The sequence below is a fragment of the Athene noctua genome, chromosome 1 (genome assembly GCF_965140245.1).
Source record: "Athene noctua chromosome 1, bAthNoc1.hap1.1, whole genome shotgun sequence".
Taxonomy (NCBI): Eukaryota; Metazoa; Chordata; class Aves; order Strigiformes; family Strigidae; genus Athene; species Athene noctua.
This window is the reverse complement of record NC_134037.1, coordinates 109,792,247-109,810,373: the sequence shown is the minus strand read 5'-3', so window position 1 is coordinate 109,810,373 and position 18,127 is coordinate 109,792,247. Positions and strand designations below refer to the sequence as shown.

The window sequence follows — 18,127 nt, the reverse complement described above, 5'->3', positions numbered from 1 at the left end:
AATAGTTAAAATAATGCACAGAAATGAGACCAGAAATACACACAAGAAGTCACATGTCTGATTTACTGGAGTTGTGCAGTAATTTCCACTTTATGGCGATATGAGGATTGTATCATGGACCCAGAAAAAGATTTCCAAAAAGATAAAATGCTGGGAGGAGACAGGAAAAAGTATCTGGTTTCCCACATCGAGGATATGATGCGCTAGAGCAGGCAGCTTTGCCTTCATCAGCTGTTACCTGCAGTGGTGGATACGCTCAGAACCAGAAGCCTGATGTTTAAACATCCCACCACTGACATCCTGTCTAGATCTGTCATGGCTCACTACGTCTAAGGTCAGAAGAAAAAGGCATTTGGGGCAATTCCAACAGAAGTCGTGTGCCCAGAGGCAGCTTACGAAGTTCAGCCTCACTTCTCTAATGCTCATGACCAGGTGTAACGCACTGTCCTGTTCTGTGCACGCTGGCTGCTATGCTTTTCTAATTACAGGTATGATTTACTTGCACCACATGCCTCCACACCACTTCAAAAGTGTGAGAAACTCTGGAGTACAGTTAAACTTGACTGCAATTCCAGGGCTAAAATACCTCGGCTTCTGGAAGCACAAATCAGACCCTTCACCTCTCCAGTGTCACATGCTACATAAACATTTCTGTGTTTGCAACAGCCAGTTTGCACATCAAATAACATAGAAGTAATGCTCTGACATCAGCAATGAGCCATGGTTTTCACTGGAGTCCAAGAGTCCTGTGAAAAATCTCAGTTCAACATGTAACTATTAGATTTTTCAGTATCCATCATGTCACAGAGTTAGTGTTTTCCTTAGAAATATATGGCACTAAGTGTAAAACTTTATGACTTACTCCAAACAGTGTACCATAGTTCACAGCAAAACTTTAAAAAGAATCCTCTGACTCCCACTTCTTCTAAATATACAGCTGATGGGAGGCCAGGGTGTCCATGAATGGTCGAACAAGGTTGTCTGTTGAGAAGTAAAAGACCAAGCCAAAGGTGATGGAGATGGGAAGAGCAGGCAGTGCTTTCTTAAAAACAGCCAGTAATAAAAGAGTTAAACATAAACCCTGCCAGAGGGAAGAGAATAAAAAACACAAGGAGATATAGTAAGAAGCCCAGAAATGTATCTGTCATCAACAACCTAATATACAAACAATAAGCTGTATACACTGTACAGCCATTGAAGCTACCAGTGGCATGAGGTACATGTGCTCACAGCTTCACCTTTCATACAAGTTGGCCAGGTATTTTCATCTTTAGCACAGTTCTCTGCTGAGAAAGTGGTATCAACATCTAATGCTGACATACAGCTGACCCTGAGAGGTTAATTTATTCACAGATTATTTTACATCTTGTTCTACGCCATTACTTACGAAGTACTGATCCAGCAGAGAAAAGCATTTAAATCCTTGTGAACTGTACAGATAAGGAGTTTCACTGCAGGACTCTAATACACAGCAGCATGTACTTCTAACACCTTCCTAGTTTTCAAGGTCTCTTGGGATTAAAAAAAGAAAAAAAAAGAAACAAAATATCCACTGCTGTTCTTTGTACTGGATTACTTACTATGATAGGCAATTCTGGTTTTATCTGCATAGCAGGCCAAGATCTGTTTATTGTAGCACATGTGAAAGCTTTTGTACATTTTGGGTAGACCATATGGCATTTAGGTGTGGATTCCTTCTCTCATCTGAGCCCTTTTTAATTCCTCCATGATGACAAAACTTCAGAGACAAAAAATAGGGTCCAAAAAATACCCACTAGCTGAAGATCAGACAGGAATATATATATTTTAATTATTTCTTTTACATCAGTGTTTCTAAACTGCAGGTTTGATTACAATCCAACTGAGCCAGTAGCTCAGGGACCATGTCTGGCCTACACCTGCTCCTTAGTTCACATCTACATTTAAAGATACGCTCACTGCTGGGACACTGCAGGATATTTTTGGGAACCAGAAAGCTACATAGCAACAGGATTATGAAACTGCAAAAGGAGACAGAACAAATTTTAACAGCACTGTAAAAGAAACAGAATGGGGAACTTGGCCTCACAGACAGACAAGAGAGAACATTTCCTCCAGCAAAGGGACCCTGTGCAGGACCCCAGGATATGGAGCCAAGTAATCCTATAGGTTTCTCTGGTCTGGGAGGTAGGAAAGCTACACTCAACACACTTTAAGTTAGCTCATCTCTAGTTTTCATGCTTTTTGATTCATGATCTTCACAAGTCACTGTCTTTCACTATCCTTGGGATCTAAATGGGGAAATGGAGGCCCAAGGACACAATAATTCACTTTCTTTTACCCTCTAAAAATCCTGCCATTGCTCTTCTGGTTAGTTTCCATGAGGATGCTAATGTAAACAGCAAGTTCCTAGTTATTTTCTACCTAGGTGAAAGCTCAACAGTGTGTGATCATTAAAACTGGCAGGACCGAGTCCTTTAGCAGTTACAGTATGATCATCATCTGCTTTTACTGATAATTCCCACGGACTTTTAAGTCTCCTTCCTTCCTGTTTTTTCCAGCTCGAACCCCAGAACAGGATACGTCTTCATCCTCTTATCTAGCAGTTCTCCTTAGCCTAAGGGAGATAACCTTTTCTACTATACTTGCTAATCAATGTGGACTTCATAATATTGACTCTCACAGCCCACAGAAATCCCCAATCTTTTAATGCTGAAGCAAACACACTAACAGTTCAGCTGTAACTTCTTCCTGGGGCTGTTTCACCCCCACCATCTCCACGCTTGGCTCTGCTTTGACGAGTCCGTATCATTCAGCTTCAGTGGCTGTTTAAAGCCTGTCTTTATAGACAAAGTACTGGGTGGTTTCTCCTAAATACCCAGCATGTTACCTGCAGTGATTTAGCAGTGCTCAGCTGCTAGTACTTCTGGCAACACTGCCATGCTAAACAGGGTGTAACAGAGGTTTTTAAAAACTTGCTCACTTACTATGAGAATGGCTACAAAGCATGCCAGCGTAGTATTCCAGTCTCCACTAGCTGTAGCAGCTGCCTTCCCAACAAGCACACTGTAAAATATGAAGTCTCCAAGGCCCAGCTTCACACCCCCTGAGAGAAGGGGAAAAGGAAAACAAGTGTTAATTCTGCTCCTCCCATTTTGCTTCCTCCTGAACAAATTCTCGTCCCCTAGGGAGAAGGTGAAGGTTCCTTCCTAGTCCAGGCTACCAACCTGGAACCTCAGTATCCCACACATTACTAAGAAGGCTGAGACTTCCAGGCCCCTCTTGCAGTTATTTTTGCTCAGCATCACTCTTTGAGGTGCTTCCCTGGGCTGGTTTACAGATATACCACCAGCTGAAGAAGTGTGAGGACGGAGTGGGATGGGAGGCAAAGGGAAGAAGGAACTGTTTAAATTGTAGCCAAGAGATGTTACAGGAACCACATTCCCAGAACAGATTCTGCAGCAGCAAGTAGTAACACCATCAGACTCAAGATCTTTGTTACTCAAGTTACAACTCTTCAGATTAACTGTGATTAGACCAAACTGGGTACCAGAGTGTTAACCACAAGGAGTAAAAACGTCAGGCTCTGCCTCTGACTACACTAAAAACAAGGTATAAAGCTTCCCTTACTTTCCTCCTCCTCGAGCTCTTCTAAAGAAGTGATAGGGCGGGTTGGAACAGGACTCCTCGTCTCCGACATCTGAGAGTCTGCATGTGAAGGGCTCCTGTGGTTCTCTCTCCCATCTTCAGCTTGGTTCCACAGAAATAGGCCAAGAGCAACAGACAAAAAAAAAAAAACCAAAAACAAAAAAACACAAAAGGTAGCTACATTTATAACTTGTTTTAATACATGAAAGCCACACTTCTGTGAAGCTTCTCTGGAATGGGTAAGCCCTTTGTTTCTTGGAGGTGTGATCATCAGGACCAGTTCAAGCAGAGACATTTAGTGGCTTTGAGGAAAACACATGTTATTATTTGAAACAGTCAGAAGAGTACATGTTCACAGCAGCTTTGGCAGCTACCCAGGAGTTCAATGGCTTTAACAAGTGAGTACATACACAGAACTAAGCATTGCTCTGCACAGGCTAGAATGACAAGTAAAACCAAGTAAAGTTAATATGCATTCCCACATTGTTATATCTTTGGGGTGGAGGTGCTCCCTAACTGGTCATATGACAAAAATGGATGACTAAGAGGACTGCCATTTATAAAAAAAGTTCTGCCCTGAATCACACTGACATTGGAGCTGGGTGTTCACATGTAGAAAGTGGACACATTTAATTGGCCACAGATTCCTGCCCCCCCCCCCCCCCCCCCCCCCCCCACTATTAAACACATCTAACATAGCCCTTGCTTTTGGAAGCAGCCAGTCTGTGATATATTACTCTGACAGTGCCTATTTTTCAGAAGCACTCATACAAACTTTCCAGTCCACATCAGTCTGACAGGATGCTGCTGCAGAAGCAAGCAGACACTGCTCTGGGACACACAGAGCTTCCACAGAGGCATTCTGTACACCTCAGCATGTAGTTTGTGCCTGCTCTGTGCCCAGTTTCAAAGCAGGATTGTGTCCCTGTGGTTTGTTAGTATGTCAGCTGCTTTATCCTGAAATAAGCAGCATGTTCAGTTAGCAAACCTTAGCATACATTTATTGATATAACATAAAAAGGTACTGTCATCTCTGAAGTGCAACAGGACAAAATGGGAAATCCTCCCAACATCACAAGTCAGGTTTTACTCAATCACCTTAGAACTGCAGTTTAACTTGCATTTCAAGAAGATAAAGTCAAAGGCACACAAATTACCACAGGACCAACCAGAATGTAAACTTGGAACACATCAGCTAGTGTTAGGTAACTGCCCAACTATAAGCCTTTACCCAAGGGTAAATGAAAAGACATTCGTTCTCCTGGGCAGGGTAAGCCATATTGCACTTACTGCTAGGTAAAAGCATGTCTGCTCCATGGCAGTGGCCTCAATGCAACATGCTGCCACACACTCAAGTTCACCAGCTCATCAGCATTATATTTGACTATGACCCAGCAATGTGTGCTCACAGCCCAGAAAGCCAAGAGTATCCTTACACTGAAGATACGAATAGAGTCAGGCCCAACCAGAAGGCCAAGTGTATCCTGGGCTGCATCAAGAGAAGTGTGGCCAGCAGGTTGAGGGAGGGGATTCTCCACCTCTACTCAGCTCTCATGAGACCCCCACCTGCAGTGCTGTGTCCAGCTCTGGGGCCCCCACATAAGAAGGACACGGACCTGCTCAAGCAGGTCCAGAGGAGGCCACAAAGATGATCAGGGGCTGGAGTCCTTCCTGATGAGGACAGGCTGAGAGAGTTGGCGTTGTTCAGCCTGGAGAAGAGAAGGCTCCAGGGAGACCTTATAGTGGCCTTCCAGTACTTAAAGGGGGCTACAGGAAAGCTGGGGAGGGACTCTTTACAAGAGTGCATAAGGATAGGACAAGAGGTAATGGCATTAAACTGAAAGAGGGTAGAGTCCAATTAGATATAACAAGAAATTCTTTTCCTGTGATGGCAGTGAGGCACTGGAACAGGTTGCCCAGAGCAGTGGTGGCTGCCCCCTCCCTGGCAGTGTTCAAGGCCAGGCTGGACGGGGCTTTGAGCAACCTGGTCTAGTGGAAGGTGTCCCTGCCCATGGCAGGGGGTTTGGAACTAGCTGATATTCAAGGCCCCTTCCAACCCAAACCACTCTATGATATTTCTGAGTCTATGTTGTAATTTACCATCCCCAGGCAGTAAAAATATAAAACCCCACTAGCCACTTCCAGCTTTGACTTCAGTACTTCTGAAGATGTGTGTTGAACAACACTTCCATTTGTTTTTTTGTTTGGTTGTTTAAGTAAAAGCTGAATACTGGAGCTTCCTACTTGTCTGGCCATGTTTGCTGCCAGTCCTAACAGCAGGTTTCAAAACATCACCAAGTTCTGCAACTAATGTAACAACACTAAAAAAAAAAAATGCATCCATCAGGACTCAGGGGCTTACATTTACTTGCAGTCTCAAACATACACATTATTTCCATGGGACAGTGCTCTGTATAGAAGAGTGACATGCAAGCAAACCTGCATCCCATGTCTGCTGACTTGGTCCTCTTGCTGCCGTGTCTGGCTTTGCCATTCCAACTGTCCACATCATAGCAGCTAGAAGAGAGAAAGAAAGTAATCATCTGTGTAAAACATCAGTCACTATAGCTCAGAGGAGCTGAGTATTTAGCTGTCCCTGAAAATGCTTTTAACACACTCACTCTTAGTTGGTTTCCCTAGGTGCTTAGAAGGCAAAGTGCGAGAAAATTAAGGCAGTGCATCCATTCAGTTTTTAAGAAAGTCCTAGAGCACAAATAGCTAAGAGTCAGTATAGTCTTCTCTGTAGGGTAAAGAAAACAAAGATACAGAACTAGGGTCCTCATATTCTTCCTTTTCTTCCTGGTTTCTGGCTCTTCTCTTCAAATAAAATATTGCTCAGGAAATGATGGTAGTACAAAAGTTAACCAGAGGCTAATTTACACAGCTTACTCCTCATGTTCTGCTAAAGGTAAAGCACACAAGTGAGGGGCATGCAGGAGTTAGAGTGCTAGTTTTCTCTCTGGGTATTTGTTTTGGTTCTTTCCTGTCAAAATAATGGCTATTTCTGTTTTGGTTCCAAGAACAACTGAAGGATGTTTGAGGGTTTATTCTTGAGATGGATCCCTAAATTAAAAAGGAATACAAACCATTCTGAAATCAGTGGAAGAGAACTCAAATCAGCTGTTTATTTAAGCATGCATCAGTCTTCCTGTTTTTATAGAAGCTAAACTAAACAAAATAAGCCAAGGCAAACACAGTGCCTGCTCTTCCACTACAAGCTCAGCTAAGGTGATATTTTTCCATCTAGAGGGAGCCACAGAATGTGGTCTTGCAATGGAGACACTGATGTTCTGCACAGGAACTTTTTGTTCAGTATTTAGTATTTGTTGAATTGCATTCTCCTTTAGATAAACTCTTTATTAACTCAAACATGTGAGAGACTTAATCTAGTTTGTCTCAGGTCAGTATAACAGCATCTCCAGTAAAAGGGAGGTCAGCTGAAGCCAACAGAAGCTCTGCTTGGAACATATAAAAGCATTTATATAACATTAAATGCTTGGAAATAAAAAGTCCATCAGGTTGTAGGCATCTTCAACTTAGCACCCAACATTTGGAAACACCCATTGGTCTTAAACAATGTAATGAAAAAGCCACTGAGTTCCATGAAGCACTTGAGCCCAGGTCCCGCGAGTGTTGAGTCACCTGCCTTCCAACTATCTTAATCTTAAGCACATATATGCATTTGTAGATAGGCGTACCAGACACCATCATAGTTAAACAGCTAGAGAAAGCCAGGGAAAAGACAACTGACTCTGTTGGCAGAGCAATACTTGAATAGAGCCCTTTACAAAGTGAGCAGCCACACAATGAGTAATAACACATATTCTAAGCACTGACATCCATATAGTACACAGAACAAGAGGGGGCTATGGGAAGAATGGAAGCTCATCACACATTTGAAGTGCGTCTATAAAGTGTATGCATAAGTAATAAGTGTATTGAGTGAGCATCATTTAATCACAGAACTTTGCAAACTACCGTCAACCTAACACAGGTTTTTGTATGCAGAACATAAACCATGTTCTGCACAGTATTCACGAAAGGATAAATCTACTTTTGAACATTTCATCTTCACAAGGCAAGTGTGGGCTGCCTTTGGCTAATTAGAGTTGACACAACTGTAACTGATAAACAAGGCCTTCTACAAATGATCTGTTCCAGAACAGAAATGCACACCATTCTTAGGGCAAGGAAGTAACTAAAATAGTGCTCTTTGGTTTAACACAGAAATAGGTTATGAGTTTAATCTGACTAAAAACATTAACGTTCTAATCATACTCACAGGAATATATTAATGCAGGAAAAATGGGCTCATTTCTCTCCTGTGCAGTTTCTACCAGCATTCTCAGTGGCCCCTTGGGACAGAGAACAGCCATCAGATCTGCAAGAAGAAAAGGGCCAGACAATCTCACGTCAAATTATCATGCGTATTTTACATTCTTTATCTTAAAAAAAGCTCTTCTCCCCTCAAAACTGCACCTATCAATATTAACAATGATTTCCTGAATGGCAGTTTCTGCCACTCGGCATAACTCTACTGTTCTATTCCCTGAAGATGTTTTCACTTAAAATACCATCCCCAAGACTTAATGTAGTAATAAGAGTTTTCACTGTGCTAACTCTGTAAAAAGCCTCTTGAGAATACCACATTATTTCTTTGAAAATAGATGACAGTATTACATCAAGGTGTTAAATTTAATTACAGGACAACTGGGGGTACTTTGTTCACATTCCACAATCCATCGCTACATATTCTGACTATTTTTCACATGAATGAAGGCCTTTGGGTCCAGTTTCTCTTTGTCTACCCTCTCTCCTCATCAGAGCTCCTCATCAATCTGAATATTACCTCCCAGCTGCCTCTTGTTCTGCAGGTTCTCTTGAAACTTGTAACTCATACCAAAAATCCATGATCTCTTGATAACTGTAAACAAAACCTGCAAGACTGTCAGGTTGCTACTGATAAAAATCCAACCACCTCTACCCATGCAGTAGATGCAGTTCAGTACTTCCCTGACTCGGTGTTCCACTTTAAAAGACATGGTAGGAGCACAGTACTGACATAAACAAGTTAGCAAGAGACAAGCCAGGGAGTCAACTTCACTGCCCATCTGGCTCTTTCTAAAGCTGTTAGCACCATAAAGTTGTTTTCTGAATGACATACTCAGAGGCAATCTCAGGACTGTGTAACTTCTTCATGAAGCACACCTTGAGAGTCACAACCCAGACTTACCATAGATGGAGATTGCACCTAGAATCACCCATGCTGACCACTCAGGTAGATACTTAATGAAAACCAGTGCCATTAGAGCACTGATCATAATGAGATACGCTTGCTGGAGCTGCAAGGGACCTTTCCAGTGGATGCAAATCATTCCAACAGCTCCAAAATTCCAGATGACTAAGAACAGAGTGGGGTAATCCATGGCCACATTGTATGTCTTCAGTACTTCACTGGAATACAACAAGAAAATTTAGCTAAGCAATAAAAGCAACTGACACACAAAGCATCCTATTAGCTGTGGTTAAACAAACAGGCCCCCTACTACACCAGGAAAAAGCAGGATAGAAGCAGCTCTCCTCATGAAAGAGGAACCTGCCTTGTGGACAACTGCTGCTGTTATCTCTCTGCTCCTCCTGCAGGAGATGGACGTGTTGTGTGTGCAGAAAATCACCACACTGCCTTAGTCCTGAGGTCAAACAGTGATTCCAAGGGTTTGAGCAGGCAGGATTTTAAGTCTTAACTGAACATAGGCCTACAGCTACATGACTGTCTGCAGCAAAGTTGTCATGCAAGAGTCATCCCACCAGACACATGATGCTTACAGTTAAAAATGAAAAGTCTTAACAAGTGTCACTGGCAGGTTCTACCTGAGCTGGGAGCTAAGGGAATGAGCTTGAAACAATATAGTCTCAGAAAAAGGCAAGACAAATCAGAGAACCAATTCAGCACATAAAGTTCCTTTCCACTTGCTTCTCAATGTATAATTCAGGACCTCTCTATCACAAGGTTCAGCCTGTTCGTTTCATGCTCACGGTATTGCTTCCCAGTGATTTTTGTAGGGTAGACACTGTAAAAAATCAGGCATTGCCTATTAAAGACCTCATTTTCCATTTTTTAAAAAAGAAAGCTATCCCCTTCTAACAGTTCTTAAACCTCCATTTGGAAAAGGGGAGACATTCCTTTTCTTGTTTAAGTTGGGGATTTTCTGCAAGGAGGTGAAGGAGCCCCAAACTGCCAGGTTACCTGCACCATTCCCACTTACCCGAGATATATGTAGGTAAAGAGGAAGAGCAGCATCAAAGAGGACAGGATCAGCCAGCCATGGATGAACTATCAAGGGCAAGAAGAGACAGTGATTGAAGGGGCTGTTACCCCTGCTGCAGGTTGCAGCGCTGCATGCACTACTGACACAGCTTCCTATTGTCCAACAGTCTCCTTTGGCACTCCTCCAGTGTCCAAAGACTCTGCCTTCCCCACTGCCAGTGAGGGAAGAGGGACAGCCAGTTGCTCCCCGTTCTCCCAAACTCTTTCATTTTATATTTTATCTCTTGGTGTTTGGTTCTGTTGGGTTTTTTTGCATCTCTTTTCTATCCATTTCCATGAGTATCTACACTGGCTGCTAGCTTAGACAGGTAAGCATGTTCACTCTGCTTGGGGGGGTGGGGAGGGAAGAGAAGGAGTTTGACCAAGGCTGTACAATAAATCCATCTCAGAAACAAGTTTAAAAAGCAGCAATGGCCAGCACTCAAATGATGGGCCAGTACCACATATAACAACTCCCTGAGCACCACAAAACCTGCATGTACCTCTTCCTCCAAGCCTCCACAAGCAGGAAGAATACCAGTTCCCACAAAGCTTGCCTAAGACTTCTTAAGAGAATGCATTTGCAGTAAATAGTACAAAACTTAGTTCATAAGTACAAACAGGACTTTTTGATCGGATAGAGAAGACTCTGACCTGACTAACCAAAGGAACAGGCGTCGTTTTTAAGAGCCTGCCATTAGTGACAAAATAAAAGCAAAGCACATTCAGGGGCACAGCTCTACCACCACTGACAATGGCTTCTGTACAGTATGATTCTTGCTGTGACCAAGATGTGGACTAGCCAGCGCAGTGCCTGTAGTTGTCACTGACACGCAAGCCCCACTTGAACTCAAGTTCACAGCATACAGGTGAAAAAGGCTCTGGCCTGAACACTTTACCTTGTAGCAGCGATATTTATAGAGCAGAACTAGGAACACAGTCATTACAACAATGACACTGATCATTATGATGGTGTTCAACACCGAGTTCAAGAGGCGCTGGCCCACAGACGTGGTATCCTCACTAAAAGGGGTGTAGATCCTGCAGTATAAAGCAAAAGCCATATAATTATATATATTCTCTTCTAACTGCCCCAAGATAAAACCAGACCCCTCTGTGTGTGGGAAAGAAAGGGAGGTATGACTGCCAAGGACAGCACATGAGATGTAGCCTCTGAAGGGGCTGGGCTCCAGTTAATTATCAACTAAAGATTAGCGCTATCAAAAGCACATTCCTGCAGAGAAACTGTGGCTAGCAGAGCTCTAAACAAAAAGACCTGGAGTGTAAATGACTTCATTTAACTTCAGTAACTTCTCTCCAGGCCACGAATTTTTACTGCATGCTCTGGATCCTCTCCATGATAATTATAAGGATACATCCCAGGTGCTGTCCTTTAACGGGGGCACCCTTTCTTTCCACACTTGATAGGAGAATCTTGGACTTTTATCCTCTCTCATCACCCTGCACCCCCGTGTTGTTACCTTTGGTTCAGTTCAAGTGACCACAGTCCCCGTTTCTCTACCTGACGCATGAAGTGCATTTAGAGCCCCAGGGGTGCTCTTCAGGCACAGTCAGCAAGAGCTGGATGGAATTATGTATCCACACCATGAGTCTTCAGGAACAGAAATGTCATCAGGAAATGAGACACTCATCCAAATGAACATGCTATTCCCTGATTGCTGCCAGCTAGCGAGAGAACAGACTAGGAGCTCAGCCTGGGCCTTTTATGCTGCAGTATGAAGCAACTTCATTATTATGCTGCTCACAGGCTTCGCTTAGGGTGCCCTAATGACAGTGCTAATGAATCAGTATAATGCAGGTACGGAAAAAACTTACACAGATGAACGTAGCGTACTTTAAGATCTTTGTTGACACAGCCACCTTTAGCCGTGTAAAGATCCTCCTAACCTGCCAAGGAAGCACTCTGTGTACACAGACCCGCGTGCTTGGAACGTATGTGTAAAGCTAGGGATCCCAGGTACTCAGAGGCTGTTTTGAAGACCCCACTTACAGCTGCCCGTTTTTCTCCGTATAGAAGCGCACTGACTTTATGGTGGCGACGACAACAATCATACAAAGCGTGACAGGCACAAAGAGCATGATTACATGCTTTGCTCCATATTTCAGAGTCAGTTCCTCCTCTTCATTTTCCAAGGCGCTTTCTCGCACTGGAACACCCGAGTCAGACATTTCCCCATCAGCAATATTGTTAGGGTTACGGTTGCTACCTGTTCGCCTCTTCTGAAAAGAAATATTAGCAAATATATAAGACGCTTCTTTTCTTTGTGTTCAGAGCTTTATTCCATCATATTTCATGAGGCTGCTGTAGGCCACCACAGCATATCAACTTGTTCCTAACAGAAAGGTACCAACAATACAATTAGAAATTCCATTGCAAACAGGCTGCAGTGCAATTTTTAAACCAAAACCATGAATATCTAAGGGCCTCTTCAAGTGCAAATATATAGATGGACACATGCACATGAAGGGCAAGATGCCCAGAACTGAGATAGCAATAATGTCATCTGAGGTGGCATAAGCTTGACCGGTTCCTCCCTCCACAGCAATGCTGTGCTTGCTTTACCCTGCTGCTTTGCTGGCAGGAGGACTAGGTTCTGTTCTAATATTTGCTGCATTTGACCAGAGCAGACAAAGGGTTCCTGGCAAAACAAGAAGGCTGAAAAGGATATCCTGCAAGAATCATGTGTCCATCGGGTCCTGATTCTTTAACAAAGGCCATCAGGCCTGTATCTTTACCAAAAGGAAAAGGGAGGAGTATACATGGAAATAAAAAGGGGGAAAAAAGTCACAGTGGAGGAAATGGGAACAGGTACTGCTGCTGCTGGCTGAGAGTGACACCAGAGAAACACCACTGGCCAAAGCCAGTCCTAGAAACCAGTCCTAGAAGCCAGTCTGCTGGGAGGGACTGAGGGCTAGCAGGACTGTATCTATCATCACACGCCATTTCTTCACTCCCCAGGAAGGATGCACACCTACCCTACGTGCCTGCGCTTCCCCTGCTTCCGAAGCTTGCAGGCCATCCTGGTAGGAGGGTACTGGAGGGCTCTCTGCAGACATCAGGGATGTTCTCTCATTGCAGGCCTCCTCCTCACTGTCTGAGTTGTTCATGAAGGTGATCATCGTCACTTTCCTAGGGAGCACTCAGGAAGGCCACAGCCAAGCACTAATCAAAGCTGAGGGGACAAGCAGAGCAGAAGGAACACAAACAGTGAACATGACAGTGCAAACAACTGGAAGTCTGAAGAGGAGGCACAGTTTCAGTAGGGAGGATACAGCATGCTAAGTAATTCCATCTCCTTCTAAACAACTGATTTAGCCTGCTGTTACCCCAGGCATGATAGCCTGTTCAGTTAAAGTCCACGTGACTTTTGCAGTCAGGGAGAACAGCAAAATGCAGCACTGAAGCAATTCAGTGAGTTTTCTTTGCCACAGCTTTCGCAGTTGCTGCCTCTATGCTTCACCTCTAATGTTGGCTGCCTGCTAGAAAGGTAAGAAGAGCTCAGATCTTACACAACACTCCCGCAATCATCGGCAGGTAGCATAACATTCTTAGTAACCTGGAGCCTTAACTTCACATAAGCCACTAACCAGGAGTTACATTCTGTCTTCTCTGTTATGAATATTTATTAACCAGATGAATTTTATAAGCAGTTCTCTCTGCCCATGGACAAGGGGAGGTTTGTGTAGAAGGGGAAGGACCTGTTTCCTTAGGAGAGCCACTTTTTCCCCCCCATATGTTTCCTTGTGATTAAAAGCAAAACTACTTGGAAGGGCAATAACTTGGAGGATAAAAGTGGGGGCTAGGAATGTATGGCCTCTTTCCACCTACCACTGTACAAAAAAAAAATAAGCAAAGCAATGGCACAGTGCAGAAAGGAACAGCTCTTCTTTCTAGACAACAGATAAAGAAGGTACACTGCCCCAGATACTGCAGAACAGCCCTAAAGCCAGGATTTCAGGAAGCTCTAAAGGCAGGTGATAAGAAAATTCCTTTTAGTATTTATTAAGTCAGCTTAACAAAGCAACTGGAGTAAATCAGAGTAATTTAGTCACCTGCTTCTCAACTACCTGTCCATAAGCAAAACCAAACCTCTAATGCATTGTAAAGCTTGTAAATTGTAATAGCTACAAGAACATCTCTATCCTTTGCATTATTGTACCCAAGCTCATGTATCTCAAGAAATATATCCAGCTCAGAAGGGGAAGCTGAAGAAGCCATGTGACTTGGACACAGTCACTTAAATCTGAATCATGTCTTCACAGTCCAACCAGTACACTACATTGTCTACCAGCCAGCTTGAGAGGTCAGAGTGGATACTGTGAAGATCTGTGAGATATTCTTGCTTCTCACTAAAGAAACTGAAATTCACTTTGGAGGGAGGAGTGGGAGATTCCCCTTTCTTTCACAACCCCCTCAACACATCTGGCACCCTCAAGAAATTTTAGAATGTCAACTCAGTCTGCCCAAGTGAAACATTTTTCAGACATCTGTTCCTCCCCTGCCTTCTCCAAGCTTTTTCATACCATTTTGTTTCTCTTCTAGCAATAAAAGTGTTACAGTTACTTGTTATGTTTCACATAACAAATGCATGGGTAGCCCCCAAGACAGACCTGTCAGCTTCACAGAAATACTGTGTTCTTACTGAGTGAACTGCCTAACACCTGCATTTGTGTCCTTATTTTTTACAGAGCCCAAAGTCTCCACTCCAGGTGCTTAACACACTCTTCCAACTGATCATGTGAGGACTCACAATTTACAGCTGAGAACCTAGATTCTGGTTCAGTTATAGGATATAGTCCTTTAAAGAAGTCAGGCATATAAAGCCATTCAATCATTACATACTTCTGGATCTGTGAACAGGCTGAGTTATGCATGCCACAGGATCTGTGACCCATGGAATTTAAATAACTCTTAAAGCCTTCTGCCCATGTCAGAGACCAGGGAAGGAACAGAGATTTACTCTCTGATAATTTGGGACAAATATTTAAGTTTTAACAACCCAATGAAAATATTAAAGAACTTTTTCTCCCAGTATTTAAGAAACTGCCACACAATTTTTGCTATCTGAACAGAGCAAATCTGCAGAGGATTTAGAGGGGACAGCCAATTAGCCTACATTCAACACCCTACTTATGCCCACTGGAGGGGTTAAACCAAGAACAAAGCCACAGTGCTAATTACTAACCTCCACGATTACATGGAAAAAGAATATCATGTAATACAGACATTTTTAAACTGGACATTTTCTGCTGTTCCCCCTCAACAAGGATATGGGCAAAAGCAAAGATGCAACAACACTTCTGGTCAGCAAGCAGACTCAGACCTGAACACAGCTTTACTGTTCCCTGTTTACAAGGCTTTGGTTTCAGCAAGGGCTGACACAAACAGACCCCAACATATCCAGGATTTTGCAGGAGCTCTTGTGGCAACCAGCTCTCAACAGATCCTGAAACGCTGCACTCACAGCTGCCTTAAACTGACTAAAATATATGGTCCTGGCAAAGAGGTTGTCCTACTACCTTCAGTCTCTCTGGTGCCAACACCAGGTGCTCATCAGCTGTCTAGCTCTTTTGAAGAGACAACAGGCACTTGTTTTCTTTAGCTTTCACAAAGCAAGGCTCCAGCAGGACCAGCTGCCAGGCCGGTTATGTGAGCAGGGACAGTGCCCACATGAGGAAAAGGGAGTGCTGGGCCAGCCACCTTCCAGTAGAGTTGAGCCTTACAGTGGCAAACCCTCTGCTCACTTCCAGACAAGCAGCCCACCCTCACCTCAGGTCTGCAACACCCAAGGCAGCATGGCTCTTAGCCAGGCAGGGGTCTTTGACATACAGTTTATGGAGGCAGGAACACTGGCCTTCCCCCTGTGCCCCACCACAGACCCAGGAGGGAGTCTGTCTAACACAAAGCTGCACTTTGATCTGGCACCAAGGCTGTGCTGGCTGCTAGAGAGAGCTCTGGTTTAAGCATTCGGTCATCCAGGGGAGGAAGGACCAGCCTGGTCACTCCTACACACATGTACCCAGCACAATAGTGCCCTTTGGGATGAGCAGAGCAAAAGAACAAAGCCTCTGCCCTGGGAGAGCACTTTAGGTTCCATTCAAAAATCATAAGATGTTTAAGAGCCAAAAGACCAAACTCTCAACGTATGGCAAAAATGAAAGGGGACAAAAACTAGGTCAGTAGTAAGTGCTTCTTGTAAGAGAGCAGCTGAGGTGGGAATACGACTCTTACTTCATAGCAGTCTTGTGAAGCCTGCAGGAGAGCAGGAGTCACCATTTCTCTCTTTTCGATGTCCTTCATGAAGGAACCTCTTTCCTTAACTACAATAAATCAGTTTTATGAATTTTGATGAAACTGGGCCAATTTGCACTAACATTAGGATCTAGCCTCTGTCTGCCTTTTAATTTCATGCTGCAAACAAACCTAAATCCTTTGCTTTGCATTTCATCCATCAAAAATAATACCAGTACAATACACAGCACAGAACAGCTGCTACAGTCTGTCAGAATATTTAATAATCCATTTGAGAGTTAAAATTCCCACTTATACATATTGTTCTCTTTGCCAGCAATTAGATGAAGAAAGTTAGTTTTTCTTTGCTTTGTTTAGATCAAGGTAAAGCTTTAGGCTGACACCAGAAGCCTGATGTTCTCCTAAGTTTCAGCTGTAATAATCACAAAGAGGAGGAAAAAACTTTTAAGTGGTAGGGCCAAAATTAGGAGGGGAGATTTCTAGCCAATAAATAAAGCCAGAACATGCATGCTGCTGAAATGACAGGGGACCTGCAACACAGCATCTCAAATGCTGTTCACTTTCAGCCCCAGAACGCAAAAGTAACAAAACATGAGATAATATGGGAAGTTGTAGAGATTTGTAGCGCTCTTTCTCCATTTTAAGGCACACCAGCATAGCAGAATTAGCCCTGCCTTCTTTTGCCCCACAAGAAAAGCATAACATGCTGCCCCAAACAGTTATTTTGCTAGCAGAGCCAAAATCAGACCCTCCCCAAAAGCGTCAGAAGGATTTGCCAGCATTAAGCCCAAATACACTAGCAGTCAACTTCTCATCACAGCAAAAAGGCGCCACAGCCCTGCAGACTTACATCCACCAGTAAAACCTCACAGGTCAGACTTCACACACAGGAGCAGCTACTCATGCTGGTCCCAATACTGCCAGGGGCACCTGAGCCAACCAGTGCTGGAGGTGACACACCAGGGACACCCAAGGACACCCGTGTCAGGGCGGGGTTCCCCGTCCTCCCCAAGTCCCCAGGGCAGCAGGGGCCGCCAGCCACGGGGGCGCAGAGCCCCGGGTGCCCCTGCTGCAGGCCGGGCACAGGGGTACACACCGGGGCTGCGGGCTGGGCTGGCTCCCCTGTCCGCCCCAGCACAGGGCCAGCCCGGCCACCCACACAGCGGCTGGCAGAGAGAGAGACAAGAAGCATTTTAAAAAAAAAAAAAAAAAATTACAAAAAAAATCAACAATCCTGCCAGACAGAGATTTTGCAGGAGGCCAGAAGGAGACCTTACACCCATGAAGGCGCTTTTCGCCCGTTATCCTTTCTCATGGTTAGAAGTCTGGTTTCCGTGGGATTTCCAGCAGCATTTCCCAATGGAATCCTGGGCTGTGGGCATGAATGCCAACGGCCAGCAGAAATACATATATATATTTAAATTTTACATGTATATATACAAACACACCTATAAAAATACATATTTATACATACACATATATATAACATGCACACACATACAGACACACGTCTGTGTACGTACACACTCATACACAACTTTCACCAGAACGAGCCACCGAGGCTGCCGGACCTCCTCCCCCCCGCCTCCGGGCCGGGCCCCGGCGTGCAGCGGAGGGGCCTCGCACGGCTCCACCAGCACGGCGACCCCGAACGCCTGCGCTAAGGCCGCCCAAGGCCGTACCCGTCTCGCCGCGCCCGCAGAGCCCCGGCAACCCGGCGGGGAGAGAGTCCACGCCCGGCCCCTGAGGCGCAGCCTGAGCCGCCGCCGCTGTTTACCTGCTCCCAGCCCCGCGCGAGCTCCACTCCGCTCCCATTGGCTCCGGCGCACTCTGGCCACAACGCCGGCGAGGGGGGCGAGCACGCCCGCCGATTCGCCGAGATGGCTGTCGCTCGGCGGGTTCCCCCGCCTACTAGCCAT

The 18,127-nt window shown here is 44.5% G+C and overlaps 1 protein-coding gene and 1 long non-coding RNA gene across 6 annotated transcripts in view; one reads left to right on the top strand and one right to left on the bottom strand.

Moving 5' to 3' along the window:
- LOC141956531 (uncharacterized) overlaps positions 1-18,127 on the top strand; it is a 47,751-nt gene that overhangs the window by 13,794 nt on the left and 15,830 nt on the right. Inside the window, exon 4 of one of the 4 annotated variants that reach the window (XR_012632932.1) lies at positions 14,645-16,275. The exons of the other annotated variants lie outside the window; for them this stretch is intronic. This is a non-coding gene — a long non-coding RNA (uncharacterized LOC141956531). Of the gene's footprint in view, positions 1-14,644; positions 16,276-18,127 lie in introns of those variants that run through there. 4 annotated transcript variants of the gene reach the window in all.
- On the bottom strand, positions 37-18,004 carry PSEN2 (presenilin 2). Of its 2 annotated transcripts, none has more exons than XM_074897324.1 (11): positions 17,986-18,004; positions 12,932-13,128; positions 11,946-12,175; positions 10,834-10,975; positions 9,894-9,961; positions 8,861-9,081; positions 7,910-8,008; positions 6,067-6,144; positions 3,610-3,729; positions 2,967-3,085; positions 37-1,081 (listed from the first exon to the last, which is right to left on the bottom strand). In XM_074897324.1, the coding sequence occupies exons 2-11, from the start codon at positions 13,073-13,075 to the stop codon at positions 926-928; spliced, it is 1,377 nt and encodes a 458-aa protein (XP_074753425.1). In that variant the 5' UTR covers positions 13,076-13,128; positions 17,986-18,004; the 3' UTR covers positions 37-925. The 2 variants fall into 2 exon arrangements, with proteins under 2 accessions (XP_074753425.1, XP_074753424.1); XM_074897323.1 differs by lacking the exon at positions 17,986-18,004 and adding an exon at positions 17,891-17,974.

What these genes read in the sequence shown, in the direction of transcription:
- PSEN2 (XM_074897324.1), bottom strand. Translation starts at nt 13,075, where the DNA reads ATGATCACCTTCATGAACAACTCAGACAGTGAGGAGGAGGCCTGCAAT. An exon ending in ACGGAGAAAAACGGGCAGCT is followed by an intron (nt 10,976 to 11,945) that starts GTAAGTGGGGTC and finishes TTTATACTGCAG; the next exon opens with GATCTACACCCCTTTTAGTG. An exon ending in AGGTGCAATCTCCATCTATG is followed by an intron (nt 8,009 to 8,860) that starts GTAAGTCTGGGT and finishes TTCTTCTTGCAG; the next exon opens with ATCTGATGGCTGTTCTCTGT.